The sequence below is a fragment of the Oryzias latipes genome, chromosome 3 (genome assembly GCF_053564925.1).
Source record: "Oryzias latipes strain Hd-rR chromosome 3, Olatipes_Hd-rR_3.1".
Taxonomy (NCBI): Eukaryota; Metazoa; Chordata; class Actinopteri; order Beloniformes; family Adrianichthyidae; genus Oryzias; species Oryzias latipes.
In genome coordinates, this window is record NC_136239.1 from 34,819,313 (window position 1) to 34,835,056 (window position 15,744).

Sequence of the window (15,744 nt, forward strand, 5' to 3'; positions counted from 1 at the left end):
AAACATGTTTCATTGACCATTTAGGTTTTCATTTCAATGAATTAAACTTCAAGAAAATATTTGTCCTATTTCACTGAGGAGTTTTAAAAATCAGTCAAAATGTTTTGAAGGGGAAAAGCCAAAGGGGAAGTCGCTCAAAATTTTGTTTTTGGCATTTGAAGAGCTTTCTCCCTGTTTACTGCTCAATGAGGTAATTGCAATTTTAAAAAATATACATTTATTTTAATTGCAATGGGAATATAATTAATTATAATTATAATTAATTGCAATAAAATATGTACCTTTTTTTCAAACATATTTTTATCTAACTTTTAAACTCTTTCAAAATCTAACTTTTTAAAATTTTTATCAATCCAAAGATAGAAATTACATTTTAAATTGTTATGATCGATAGATCGATAGATAAAAACTTAATCTCCCAAGGGAGAAATTCAGGTGTCCGGCAGCAAAGCACACACAACAACACACAATAAATAACAATAAGATGACAGTTCATAAAATAAAATGTCAATGTCTAGTTTCTGTCAATTAACCTGTTGTCAGGCGTTTGGATTAAAGGTTTCAGTTATTGGCTGATTGTAATGACAGATTGTAATGTCTGTCAATTCATTATGGTACTTAGCAGAAACATGTATCTTGGGTTGTATTATATGTGCACAGAACTAAATTCCATTTAACTTTGTTTTTAGGAATGTTTCAGTTCCCCTTTATTTCCATTTTAATAAAAAAAATTATTTTACTTTTGTCTTCCAAAATATAGTAATTTCTGTGTGTTTTGTCATTTTTGTGGTTTTTATTTATCATTTGTTGCTAATGAAGCTGACAATGGAAAATGCCAAATACGGGTAAATAAAATAAATACCTAAAATATATATGATCTCTCTGCACCCAAAAATTTCCCTTAAAAAAGGAGATGAGAGGGCAGAAGACACTATTTTATCATTTCAGCAGTACTGAGCACAGAACATTCCTGCTAGCTCCCACAATAAGAGTGCTATAGTCTTTTCTGCAAATACTAGTCTACCCAGTCCCCAAAGATGTATCCAACTTCTGCAGAAGTGACACCAACAGAGCTGAAAAAAGGCAGATGTTTCTCCACTTTGGGCAGAAGCTTAACTTCGCTCCGAGGTCCTGGCACAAGCCGAGCGGGAGAAACTGACAGAACGTACTTCCTCTGGCAGAACACAACCTGAACTGGCTGCACAGCTACGCCTCAAACATGCAGAGCTGAAGAAGTGTGTGTGTGTGGGGGGGGGATCTTCTGCTGGGTAATCATCATGATCACCAACCTCAACTTGGTTATGACGCCACCTCATCTCAGTAGGAGTGAAACCTAACAGCACTGCTTAAAGGTCAAAAATATATTTAAGACCAGGCAAAAAAAATATTGAATTACTTACTTATGCAAGTATCTTTCAGTGGCTACTTGTAAAACTGCACCTGGCTCCAGTTTCTTCTGATCTTCGGGTATCTACATGTGTAGCTAAATGTGTGTTTATAGGTATCTGAAACTGAATATGTACATTCGAGAGGATCGGGACTATGATAGATACTGGGGAGTGAGAATTTATAAGGCTTTTTCTTCTCAATCTCTTTCAGATATTTCTTGTATTTTTTTAATCTTTTCCTATCTTTCCCTTAAAAGAATATGTTGTAAATAAAATGTTATCGTCATCATCTTTGAACAAGCTTCAACCCAGAAGTCTGACTTAAAATCGAGAACAATGAAAATTGGTTTTTTTGGTCCTTTTAACATGTTCTTGTGGAGTTTTTTTTTTGTTTGTTTTTTTAATTAATTGACATATATATAAATAAAGAAAATTAAACTTAAAATTTAGTTTTTAAGTATGTGTTTAAATTGTTGTGAATCAGAAACAGATGTAAAAATAGTGTATTAAAAAGATCTTATTTGTAACATAGAAAATACGTTGGGAGGGTCAGAAGCTCCCTGCTCTAAGGTCTCAGTAATGCGGAGGGGAAGGGGGACGGGGGATGGGGTTGCTCCACAGCAACTCAGAGGTGAATTTCTTATAACCTGCTGCGGCTCTGCAGAAACTATGTCCCAGAAAACAACACTTTATTTTGGTCTAAAACAGCATAATCACAATTGAAACGCTTTGAAATTGGTCAGAAGACGATCAGAGTGGGTCTTTAAGTTACAGAACAACACTAATGTCTTGTGTTTCTGGGTTCTGAATGACAACGAACACACTTTGGGTGGCTTTTTGTCAGCGAGCCCTGTTGGCGTGCAGTATAAATAATTCAGACTCACACCTGGAGGGAAATTGCCTCCCAGATTATTATTGCATGTGCAGTTTAAAAGAAGACCCGCATTATATCAGTTTCTGTCCGTCCACTGAGGGAGGACAGGTTTTGCAGGAACACGAAGACAGAACCATCTGCAAAAAATAATGATGAACACCGTGTGAGCCTGCGGCTGGTGCTTGCGGCAGAGGCAGCCTCTGAGCTCCACGTCTGTGCCAGGCAGGCTGTATATCAGAGCACTCAACCCCCTTTTAACAAGTCTGTCTGTCCACCACAGCAGGGAATGCACAAAACAGATGCAGCTGTCAGGCCCAGAGGAGTGCAGCAAACCCACAGCTGGCTCTCTAATAGTACAAGAAAGATGAACGTCTGAGGCCCGCCATCACCGGCATTGAAGTGTGTGGTCAGTGATCGCTTTTGAAAACACACAAACCCCCTCTCAAATGCGTTTCCTTGGCATAGAAGGAGACAAAACACAGCAGAGGGAAAGTGGCCCAACAAAGGGATCTTTCTGTTTTTGTGCGGCACAAGAAGCTCCATTCAGGGCTGTTGTAGAAACGGAGAGCTGGCTTTTGAGTGCACACAATAATAAGAATCCAATACTCGGAAACACAACTTTAAAATCGTAGAAAGAAGGCTGTGACACAGCTGATACACTTTCCATATTTTAGTGCCACTCTAGATGAAGTTTGTCAGTCAGCAAGTGAGAACCAGAGATCTACATCTTTTGAAAATGCTTGACAGACAGAGCACAAGCAACAACATTTAGAGCCAGGAATCATTAGAGGAGGATGTCATTTGTAATTTCAATTTGAAAAAAAGCAGGTTTACATTTAGTTGTTTTAGAGAAAAGGTCAGAAAAACAAGTGTGAGCAATAATTTAAAAAAAAAGTAAGACTAATCCCAACCATAACTCCTTGAAAATATCATTCAGTATCAAAAACCTTACATGAAAATGCAAACTATGTAAAAATTCTAAACTGGATCTTGCATGTGTGGCTGATTAAAGAACACATTATTTTGGAAGATCCATAGAAATGTTTACACTGGACTGATATTTTCTCTGAATTGACCTGTTGGATTCTGAATAACATAAGCCTGAAGTGGGAAAGGTATTCCGACCAAAGATAACTCCGCCCACTTTACATATTTTATTTTTTTTTTCATATTTTCAATTAGAAATATATTTCTATTTCTGATACAGATTTTTTAAATATTGTTTTAAACAGCTTGGGAGGATCATAATCTCATTGTGAATACAATGACAACAAAGGAAATTCTGATTGTTATAATGCTCAAGTCTGAGGTCTAATAAAAACAAAAACCAAACAATCACTATCGGCATAAAAAACAAAGAAAAAAACAATAAGTGTTAAAAATGTTTTTGACACTAAAACTTATTTATTTGAAGCTCCGTTGGTAAATTGTTAAAGTAAATAGTTTATTATTATTACTTCAGTAAAGCATCTATAAACCTCTCTGCCATCAGACACTTCATCACTATAATCCAAATCAGTTTTATGTCCAACAAATTATTTTTCCTCTGCAGATTTTCTCTCACAGAGTAGGTTTAGCGCTTTCGGAGGAAATGTCACTCATGTGTGTTGGACTTCTGGCAGCCCGAGACACGCTCTGACCTGCAAGACTTGAATAGTTGGAAGAACTGGCCGGGGATCTTTCTATGCTTCGGCAGGAATCCAGAGCAGATTAATCAAAGTTTCTGGTAAAAATCCAGGCTGGAGTCAGTGAAAAGCCCTTCACACACGCAGAAGATGTGTCTCATCGACTTGTTTTAGATCGAAGAGATTTAACAGTAAACTATCTGAATTTCATACGGTCTGGTCTTGATGGTATAAAAGCAAAAGACCGTCTAAAACAGTGAGAGCTTCAAGTGTTTTTGAATATTTAAGAGGAAATTAGGAAGAATTTAAAGGAGGAAATAAATAAATCGGAATTGATCATATTTATACTCCATTTCCATGTGTTAGTCCATAAAGCCTGAATGTCCTAAGGAGACCTTTAAAAACAAAATTAAGACATGCCCTTATAAATATCTATTTGTCTCTTTGAACTGCACAGTTTAAGCTGATCCTCACAGCAATCTGAGCAGCAGCTCCTCATTCCTTCTCCCTGGTTCCTCGTGTAAAAACTGCAAAGTGTTGTGATTACAGTGACAACTCCAGCTTTAAGCTCGATGCAGACTCCACATGTTTAAATAATTCAGGTTTGAATCTCAGCAGAGCCTGACGAAATGTTATGTGAGGGGAAAAAAAGCCTTTATGACTTTTAACTTTTTTCAAATTTGTAAAAACATTTTTGAAACTTTAAGAAAAGGTAATGAAACAATCTGCAGAAATTAGAGTCCAGTAAAAACATTTTGTCTTCTTGATTGATTGTTAATGATGCAAGATGGCGCTAAAGTGGCAACTACATCAACAAATCATTCAACACAAAAACATATTAAAGATTACAACCATAAATAGAAAAGCAAAACAAAAATAAATAAAAAGCATTACATTTAAGCAATCAAAACAAAATTCAATATACCAAGATATAAAAAAAAGACATTTTCAAACCAAAAGTTATTCCTAGAAATCAAGATGATTTTTTCTTCAAATAAAATAGAAAAGGAAACCAGAGCCGGGTATTATGGGATTTCACTGATTGGATGATGGCGTTTGAGTTTTGAAGGAGAGGTAAAGCAGAACCTGAACTGTGATAAAGACTTGACGGATTCATCACTGAACTTCTTCCGTGGTCAGAAACTTAAGGAAATGTCGTCTGTCTGAAGATATCACTATGCTCAATAAATCCTGTATGAAAAGGTAAACAAACATCATCATCCAATCAGTGACGTCGCATAAAACCTAGTTTCTTATTTTGTTTTACTTTAACATTTAATTTTGAAATTAATGTTTTCAGAAATGTTTCCTTTTTATTTTGTTCCGTTCTGTCCTTTGGGATTTTGTTTTGATTTCCAAAAATGTAATTTTGATTTTTTTTTAATGATTTCTTTCTTTCGATTTCTTTTTAATAGTCATTATGATCTCTATTTATTGTTGGTATGAGTTGCACTTCAGGGCCTCACAAAAAAAATCTCACAAAAAAAAGCTGTTTCAAAATTTATTTAGCCCCCAATTGAAGAGCTGAAGAATTTACCGTATGTAAAAAAAAGAAAATTACAATTCTTCTTTCCAATAAAAACTTCTGAATAATAACCTTCTCAAATTTGTCAACAAAAAAGGATTTTTTTAAACTCCTAAATTAAGTTAATAAAATAGAATCTGCATTAATTCGTGTCAATTTTATCTTCCTGATTATTAAAAATGACACAAATTTAAAGTCACAAACTTTTTCTAGCTGTTTTCAATGTTTTTGTTTTTCAGGAGAAATCAAACATGCTGAACAGTTCACCTGAGGCCACACACACACTGAGGAGTTTACATGTGTGCTGTGCTGCCCTCTGCTGCTCACTCACCACAATGCAACTCTTTTTACCTAAGCCTGCATCATCCTGAAGGCTGTTTGTGAACAGGATCTTCCAAAAAACTGTTTGTTTTTCAGTCTTACCGTGCACCTTCCATCCACACAGAGAGAAGCGTCGCTTTGTCCACATGGCGTTCCGTCTATCACCTTTTCCGAGTGCCGAACGTAGAACCTGAAGCCCACGGCGCGGCAGTGCAGTTCACAGAGCTGCTCCTCCTGAACTGAAAGCACATGCATGACATTAACATGACTTTCATAGCACACAGTGCTAGAAGGCTTTTAAGGATAAATCTGGACTTGGATGAGTGGTGAAGCTTCTCAAGAAAGAAGATTTTAAGTCCAGGTGCCCTGATTGGACTTTAAAACAATGCCATGAGGATAAATAAGAACCTTCCCCATCTTTAAAGCATAAAGAGTTTAATTTTGTACTTTCCAATATCAATTACAACAATAGAATGGCCTAATGTCAGCTATGAATGGACTGTGCTTTGATGTAAATGGAAAAAAAAAAGACTTTTATGCCATATTTTCAACATCCTTAAAAGAAATGTTTGAGTCCATCTGAAGACAGGAAAACACATTTTGGATTTCCTAATAAATCATTGAAGGTAAATAAGCACCAAAGCTGTTGACAAGGACAGCATCATGTGACCACCGGACGTTTTGGCTGCTGTCTGGATGACCCAGGTAAGTAAACCGAAAAGTTTACATAGATTCACTTCCATTTGGAAAGAATGTACTGTTAGACAAAATATCTATCATTTAAAATCAAACTTTATTGATAAAAAAGCATGTCTCATGCTTTGTGCAGCTCAAAGTGCTTCAGAATTAAAACAGTTCACATTACTGTCATGTATTTAATTTTCTTAAATTTCGATGGTTTTACTGTAGTAGATTTTAATTTCTGTATATTTTATGGATTTATCATACATTTTTTTTCATTTTACTATTTAACTAATAGATTTTAATATTGATGGTTTTTATTGCTTTATTCCTTTTATGGTATTTTTTATTGTGTCTGTTGAAGGCAAGCAGCTGGCCGCTTTTTAATTTCCTTCAGGATTAATAAAGCTTCTTCTTCATCTCCCATTTGTTCTGCTCATCTCTGATCTTTTTCTCTCTGATGGTTTTGTAGCAGCTTCACAATATTTCCATTCCCCGCCTGTTCGGAGCCCAACAGGTGGAGACAGGTGGTTGCTTTTTTTGGGTCACATTTTACAGGAGGTCATTTCACATTAAATGATGGGGGGGATTCTTCTCCTCCTCTCCGTCACCTACTATGGTCACGCTCAGAACAAGCTGGTGTTATTTACATGGATGTGATCATAGCAAACTGTTTTGAATTGGAATTAATTTAGATAAAGTTTATTAAATTAGTTTAATTGGAATATAAATATACTGCATTCAACTTTTGCTTAAAATGTGTTTTTAGGAAAATGCAATCCATATTTACGGGTAAGCAATTAAAAGATCAACTGAAATGTAACATAATACTATACAGGTAAAAAAACACAAAATCAATTAAAATCAAGTATGAGACAAATAAAATACAATAAATACCAAACCCAATTTAAATAGCTACAGAGCTTCAAATAAATAAACAATGAAAAAAATGGCCATAAAATATAATATTAGGTAACAATAAAAAGATAAGATTCTCATTAGGTAATATAAAAGCCAATATATTAGCAAATATGAGATAAATATTAGAAACACTGGCTGTATATTTAAATTTTATAAATTAAGTCTTTATGCTTAGATAGAGGTGCGAATTAGCTAAGTTTCAGCTTTTGGAAAACTCCTTTAATATAAAGTATTTTAGAACAAAAAACCCTAAACTTCTCCAGAAACCTTGGATGTTCATCCTCTTGGGTAATATGCTTTTTATTGAGTGTGGGCCCTACCCTCATTGAAAGGCTCCCACTCGTACAGTCGGCCCATGAACGGCTGCTTGTTGAAGGAAGAGCACTGCAGCACACGGATGTGTCCGCTGGACGGAGGGCAAGCCTGCAGAGGGAGCAGACAAACGGTTATTCTTCACCACAATGCAAACCTTAATCTGTTAAAAGACTACAATCACACCCCGACACAGACTCCACGCTCAATGAGAAGCCAGTCTTTATTGACAAAAAGCTCCAGATGGCGAGGAAACCTGAGCTCCATGAAGTTCATGAACGCCTCGTCTAAACAAGCTTCAGATCTGCTTTGCTTGAACTTCTGTGCCGACGCTCATCAGAAATTAACCTAATTGCAAGGATTTCATCAAACTGATTCAGATAAGTATTTTAAATGATGTTGATGATCTTAAATATAACTTTTTTTGGGACTCAAATTTAAAAGAGGATAAACTGAAAAACCAATCACTTCATTAACTTGACAAAAATTCCGGCTTTGAAGAATAAAACTTGTTTGTGACCCTGTGGAAAAGGTTTCACTTTAATTTACATCAATAAAACTTTGAAAATCGATGGAAAGCTTTTGACCACACACGTGCAGGTTTGCGTACATTGCTGTGGCAGATCCTATAGTGAGCGTGCTCCCCTGAGCAGTAAGAAGTTGGCAGTGGGTTGTAGAGTCGTTCCTGATGCTGCTGCCGGCTCCCTGGATGCACCTCCGGTTGCACCCTCCCCATGTTGGATGAGGTAGGCTGGTAGAGGGGCGCCCACACTTGGTTATGCCTCAGGTGTTGTGCATTGGAGTGTGTGGGTCTGCTAAAGCCATGGAGGTTGTTCGGGCTGTTTGACCGGAAGCTGCTGCGCCCTCTCGCTATCGGGTGGTGGGAAGTAGCAGCAGCTGAGCGTCTCTGTTTGTGCAGGTGGGGGGCCTCAGATCGCCGGCCTGCATCTGTTTGAAGTGGAGCGGCGTAGGGGCCTCTGCCGTAGCCGTATTTCCCTGGAAGAATGGATGTGACCCGACTGGAAACAGAAATATCTGCTGTCAAAACTTCCAGCTTGTTAAAGATGTCATCATGGCTCTGCATGAAATACAATCGTAAACAGGCAACAGAGAAAATGTGATTTAAATTTCTTTAAATGCTGCAATATTACATAAGAAAATGGTAAGTGGTGTATACTTATATTGCGCTTTTCTACCTACAAGGCCCAAAGCGCTTTACAGTCACACACACATACACACACTGGTGGCAGCTCCGCTGCCGAACACAGGCGCCCGCCTCCCACCAAAGGCAAGGTGGAGTTCAGTGTCTTGCCCAAGTACACTTTGAAACATGGGTGTGCAAGGCAGGAATCGAACCTGCAATATTAAGATCACGGGTCGACCACCCTACCACTGCACCACGGCCGCCCAAGAAGCCAAAATTGCAATCACAGAATCAGTGGACATTTACAACCAAATGGGACCAATGAAAAGGATTAAAGTCCAACTCCAATTATTTTTTTATCTATTTTCAAAGCGTTCCCAGTGGTACTTTAATTATGATTATGCCGTTTTTAGGCTAAATCAAATAAAAATTGTTGTTTTTTTAGGTTATTCACCTCTGATTTCACCTCAGCTGATATCTCATCATTCCTTTGTTTACTCTCTCTCCCGCTAGCTTGCAGCCCCTCACACTCCCAACCTAACATTAGCAATGCAAGAAAAATTACGAGCAATATTGGAGCTCTCCAGCCGTACAGTTGTAAGTCAGATGCCAGCTCAGACGAGGAAAAAAAAGACGTTCATGGATCTATTTGTCTGCAAGTTGATGCATCAGAATGGAGAGGAGCAGGAAGCCTTTCGCCCAATTCAGTTTCTGCGTTAATGCAATTTTTTAATCTGCTCCTTATTCATCAAATACTTAGAAAATACGGTTTTAATCCTAAATTATTTTAGGTTCCCCATCATGAGAAGAAAAATATGTTAAAAAATTCCAAAAGCATCATTTTCATTGGAGTGGGTATTTAAGGAAAGCTGCAAGAACATAAATTACAAAAGCACTCTGTGGAAATAAAGATTTATTATATTTTTGATCAACAAGTTGAATGTTTGTTTATGTAAAAAACCCTAAAACAACTGTTTAATTGGGATTGTAATAAAGTTATAAAGCATGACAAGTGAGGTAATGTGTTGCAAAATCCTTCACACAGCAAGTTTAATGTGCCGCCGCAAAGAGCTGCTGTGCAGAACTAGCTGAAGGACTGCTGGCTGAGTGTCAGAAACTTTAGCTTTTTGAGATTCGCCAGTATGCCGGATTTTGTGAGCTCTGCTGGTATTTGGCTCCTCCAAACCTAACTCAAACATCCTCCTATACTGGGCTGTCAGTGCTGTTTGTTTAGTGGCAAACACAACAGGAAGAAAATCACAACACTGCAAAGAACAAGCCGAGCCTTTGACTGAAACTTGCATAACCCTCTTTCAACCGTGAAAGGCTGGCTTTGCATTGAACGGCTTCAAAGAGTCACTTTAACCGCAGGCTCCTTGGCATGCAGCAAACATCCACAAAAACACTAAGGAGTGCTCCTCTGCAGAACCTCACAACAACCAGACCTCAAAAATCTAAGATCACCTATAGTTAAAATTAAAATGCAAACAGGGAAGTCATAATTGAGCAAATATTTACTATTATGTAACTTTTTGTTCTCTGCTGTTGGTACAATAAACTGTCAAGAAATTTAAAGCCCCACTCCGATCATCTTTTGATCTATTTCCAAAGTGATCCCAGTTGTCTTTTAATCATAACTATGTTGTCTTAGCCCAAATCTGTAGATGACGGTGCACAATGGAGCAAGCCCGCCCCCATTCCCCACTGTGTTGCTTGTTGCCCGCCCTACACATTTTTTATGTCATGAATAAGCTTCGTTTTTTTTACAAACTGCATTTTTTTCATCTACTTCTGAGTCTCAACCATTTGAATAGAGAAATACTAAGTTATGCAATTTCATTTGTTTTTTTTATTTTATGTTGTGCAATTTTAAGCTGAATTTATTTATACATAATCAGGAAAAATGCCAGAAGAACATGTTAAAAAACAGTAAAAACACCATCAACATTAACACATGAACCTTTTTATCTCCTTATTACAAATGAATTATATATGGTTCTCTGCTGTTAGCATTAATATTTCTAAGAGAATGGAAACTGATTCCATCAGAAAGAAATTTCCAGTTTTGTTGAAGCACATCTCCCTCTCAAGAGCACTAAACAAACCCCCGAGTCTCTGTTCTTCACTTGATATTTACCCTCTTCTGTGCTGTTGTATGCTTTCAGCTACCTCTATTTTTATAAATAAAGTCTACTTTATTCAGGTCTGTTGCTAAAGACAGCACAGCTCTTAAACCCAATGAAGCACCGTTTTATTTTCAGGCTCCTTTTTCCTGGAAGCAGTTTCTAGTTTGGACACAAAATGCTGACAAATTCATTTTTTAAGAGGCTCTGGGAAAACGTTACTTTATTTGTGTATTTGTATTTGTTTTATGATGCTCATTTGGCTTTTTTATGTTTGGCTTTATTATGTTTTTTCAAGACAACTGTTGATGTAAACAGATTTTACTGTGCTGTATATTATTTTTTATTTCAAGTCAAGTCAATATGAAGTTGGCTTTTATAATGTAGGTCATGTAATTTGCACTGTGGCACAGTGGCTAGCACTCTCGCCTTACAGCGGGAAGGCTCTGATTCGAATCCCGATTGGACCTTTCTGTGTGAAGTTTGCACTTTTTCTTTGGTTACTCTAAAGGGTCTCTGGTGTGCATGTGTGGGTGGGAGCGACTGTGTGCCCTGTGGCAGACTGGCAACCGGTCCAGGGTCTACTCCACCTTCCCCAAACAGTGGATGACACAGACTCCGAAAAGCCAGTGATCCCAATAGGGATATAGTGGGTTCAAATGGATGTAATTTCAAAGACAATGTGTTTGAAGGTACCTGCGTTCAGCAGGCCTGGTCTGCTTCCCCCTCGTCAGGTCCCCCCTGCTGCTGCTGTTGAATGCTCTACCTCCATGCCTGTGGGGAGAAGCTCCAGGACTCAGAGCTGAAATGATGCGGCCTGCATGCTGCAGCTGAACACCGGCTCCTCTGGAGGGTTGCATGTACACAGGCAGACAGGCTCTGGTCTGCCCTTGGACTCCATTTCCACAGGTCCTGGAGCAAGATGACCAAGGACCCCATGAACCCCAGGAGCTTTGAGCATCTCCATTTTCTGCCCTCTGAGGAACCTTTAAGAAACAAAGCGTCCTGATCTGAGACTCAGCAAAGAGCATAGATGTGGGACAGGGCCAGACGATGGGAGAGCCAAAAACTGATAGAAAGCCGTCATCGAGACTTTGATCTGGGCAGATTAGATGAGACAAAAGCCCAAGTCAGTGACCTCATCTCATCATCATGACTGTCCTGCTCCACCACCCTCCAGCAACTGAGCAAGAAAAAGACTTCTGTTCAGTTAAAAAGCCCACATTTGGCGGATTAGTGAGTCTGTTGCTGGCTCAAATCCCATGGGGTGCCTGCATTTCTGGTGGCCTTAGCCCTCCATGCCTCAGTGCCAGGGAAGTATTAGCTGTGATCGCTTTGTTTGAGACACCTGCCAGCAGGAGTCCAGTGCCAGGCCAACTTTATCCTAGAATTTGCATGGAAATCCTTATTTTTAAGAAGCACTTTGTCTCCAGTCCAAGCAACTTCTCTGGCAAACACATGGCAGTGGTAAAAACTCATTTGTGGTTGACTTTTAGCAGATGGAAGGAGAATACAGAAACAGTAGAGAGCGCTGGCAGGGAGCTCCTCCACTGTCAATCAGCCTGGGCTGCCATTCAGCAAGACCTCAAAACCCCCACCTCCACTGCAGCGTTGGCTTTTGTAATTCAACGCCACTGTCAACTACAGGTCAGCAACGGGTCACACAGCCGGACTCAGAGTGGAAATGGTGGTGCTGACTCACACCAAACCCTTTCTAAGTTACAGGGTTGCCAGTGCGCTGCTCAGATTATTAAACACACTTCACCTGGATGAGCCCTTTGGCTGCAGCCTGGTTCAACACACACACACACTTCCTTCTGTCCACGCTGTCTAAAGCTCACCTTCCTGTGGTCTGTTGTGTGCTGGCTGTCCAGCTGGTCGGGGCAATGCAGCAGAAGCAGCAGAACACAAACTCTGCAGAGAAAAGCCGAAACTATACTCACATTTGCATATCTCTAAATGCAATCCTGAACATTGTAAAAATGCACCAGTTTTTTCCATTTACCTGCCAGTCCAGGAGCAGACTCCTTGCATGATCTCTTGAACTTCAAAGTTGAACACTTTAATATTGAGGAGAGAGTTTCACATGAGCATGTATCAGAGTGCTGGAAACATTTTCAGCACTTCTGTCTGTGCATTATCTTTACCTATTCAGGCCAAATGGAAGAAAAAAGTGTTTTTCTTTGCTTTTGTAATATTTTTAATGGGTGGAGGTGAAGATTACGATCATTTTCCTTTATAAGTAAATAAGTCATCAACACTCCTAACTATTTGATACTCACAAAGATTTAAGTTTGTTTTTATACATTCAAGATATTTCACCCGGTTTTAAGTTGTTTGAACTTCCCTTTGCTCTACACCTTCCCAAGCTTTTCTCAAGATCAGCGAAGTTAAGAGTTTTTTGTCTCATTGCACTGCAAAAAAATAATCTTAAGAAAGTAAAAAGCTATGAGTTTCATGAAAATTGTCTTGTTTTCTGTCTTCCAAGAAAAATTATTTTGTCAACTGTGAAATAATTGAGAAAACATGTCCCAGGGAATTGAAACATTTCTTTAAAGTAAGAATTCTTGGTGAGACCAAATTTCTTACCCCATTTGTAGATTTTATTTGCTTATTTCAAGAAAATCTGCAAATCTCAACTAAGTATCCCCAAATATCTCAAACAAGTAACTATTGTTAAAATGAGTCAAAATCCTTTCATACTCATGACAATAGAAAACTTGAGTAAAGACTCAAACTTAACATGCTTGATTCAAGAAATCCACTTTTAACTTCATAACATGGAGAAGCCACTTTAAATCTATCAGACAGCTTTAACATTTTTTCAGATTTTCAAATTGAGATTTATGTTCTAAGAATAAGTGTTATAGTTTTAGAGATTATGAGGATAATCTGAGATAAACCAATTAGTAGTATGCTAATATCATTATGTTCTCATTTTGTACTAAAATAAGTCATTTCTAATTTTTAACCTAGTTTTTTGTCACTGTAATCAAAATGAATTACAATTAGGTACATAAAAACTAAACAATTTGCTTAGAATGAGCAAAGTGTCAGTCTTTTGTTATACATAGGAACCCTTATGTTCTACATAAGGCTGTATAACATTCAATTTTAAGAAAGGCTATCTAACAGTTACCTTTTTTGTTTATTTTCCCTTGTTTTGATATCTTAAATGATTTCTTGTTAAATAAAATTAATTACTGCATGGACAAATCATTTTACTACTTTCAAGTGATTTTCCTTTGAAGATTAGTGTTTTGTCTTTTTTGGCTTTTTTATTAAATAAAAAAGGCAGATTTATACATTGAAAAATTAATGCACAATGGGTGTCCTGGAACTAAAGCTTTGCCTTCTTCCCACTTCTTTTTTGGACAATTTTCTTTTGTGTGAGCTTGAAAAATATTTATTCACATATTTATTTATTCTTAATTTTATACATATACATGTTATTTCCTTATAGCCTCACAAGTTAAAATCATGTAAATCCTAAAAATATAAACCTGTTTCTCCAGACTAAATACAAAATCTTTCTTTGTTACTGAGCCTCTGGGCCTCAAAATTCCACAAACACTTAACTTAATGACTTCAGCCCACTTGACCATGTGAGTTGACCCCTGACCTCATGGGCTCCCCCCTAGACCTCTCCAGAGGTGGTTCAGCTCTTTCTCTGTCCCACACAACTCTACCCACTTTGCTCTGTGTTTCATGATCTCAAAGGTCTCTAAATGTTTCTGCAAACAGTGAAGCAGTGACTACAAACGCTTTGAACGTATTATACGGAACAAAAATTCCTGTCAAAGGTGAAATAATGAAAACTAATATAGAAAAGTCCCCTGAGCTCCAGGTTTCGTACCTGCAGGCTGCAGATGGTGGAGTTCTTGCTCCTTGACTGGTCTCTCACGCGGGAATCCCTCTCATGCTGAAAGTAATGAATCCTGGTGGAAAAACCTCGCGAAGGTTAGATCTCCCCACAGGTGAATCCGACTCGGGTCCCAGCTCCTCTGCAGGGCTGCGTTACGCGCCGACACTGATTGACGGGCGGCTATACTCGCGCGCTCTGCTGCGCCCCCTGGTGTAGCACCCACTTCACCTTTGAACGTGGACTTCCACGCAAACGCGGAGGTGGGAGTCTCCTCCTTTTTTCATAACCTAGTGGACGTGGATTTGCCCGAGCTTGCAGGGAAAAGATGGAATTTAAAGTTTAAGTACTTAGTTTAGTTTCTCTGGCATAACTGTCCCACACAGGGAAATGTACCATGCACAAATGTAAACCAATAATTGATCAAGCAAAAGATACTCTGGTACTGTACTATTCATTAGTATTGTCATATCTAATTTATTGTTCAGACTTATGAGGGACTAATTGCACTCAAGTCCATCTTTAATCTTAAAAAACGTGCAATGAGTTGCTGTGAACACACTATTCCATTATTTCATGAATGTAATGAGGTTTTTTGATCTAATAGATTTTTACAAAGTTCAACTTATACACAAAGCAAAACAGTATTGCCATGCAAGCAATATCCAAATACTCTTTTTAGAAAGAGAGGAGGGTTTCTATCTGACAGATTCTAGTAACTTTAAACAGCAAATAGAACAACAAAGAGAAAGATGTTCATGCTAGTATGTGGGGTTAGACCCTTGGGACTCAGCTGAAACAATGCAAAGACATCCACTGCTTTACATCTGGCATGTCCAAATGAGGCCCGTGTTCACATTTCTAAACGCCTCACAGGTTTCTTTCATAAAATCAATAGTATATGTGGCCCTCAGCAATTTTTAAAAACTGTGTACAGTTTCTTCAGTGTATAGTTGGCTAAGTTACGA

General features: G+C 38.1%; 1 protein-coding gene across 2 annotated transcripts in view; it reads right to left on the reverse strand.

Moving 5' to 3' along the window:
- The window catches only part of thsd4 (thrombospondin type 1 domain containing 4), a 43,143-nt gene that overhangs the window by 24,873 nt on the left and 2,526 nt on the right, over positions 1-15,744 (reverse strand). The window contains exons 2-9 of one of the 2 annotated variants that reach the window (XM_078944645.1): positions 14,970-15,090; positions 14,771-14,852; positions 12,920-12,974; positions 12,756-12,828; positions 11,611-11,900; positions 8,258-8,666; positions 7,656-7,758; positions 5,836-5,972 (exon numbers count right to left, since the gene is read on the reverse strand). In XM_078944645.1, coding sequence (XP_078800771.1) covers positions 5,836-5,972; positions 7,656-7,758; positions 8,258-8,666; positions 11,611-11,900; positions 12,756-12,828; positions 12,920-12,948 — 1,041 coding nt within the window. In that variant the 5' untranslated portion in view covers positions 12,949-12,974; positions 14,771-14,852; positions 14,970-15,090. Of the gene's footprint in view, positions 1-5,835; positions 5,973-7,655; positions 7,759-8,257; positions 8,667-11,610; positions 11,901-12,755; positions 12,829-12,919; positions 12,975-14,770; positions 14,948-14,969; positions 15,091-15,744 lie in introns of those variants that run through there. The other variant, XM_023953650.2, reaches the window with a different exon arrangement.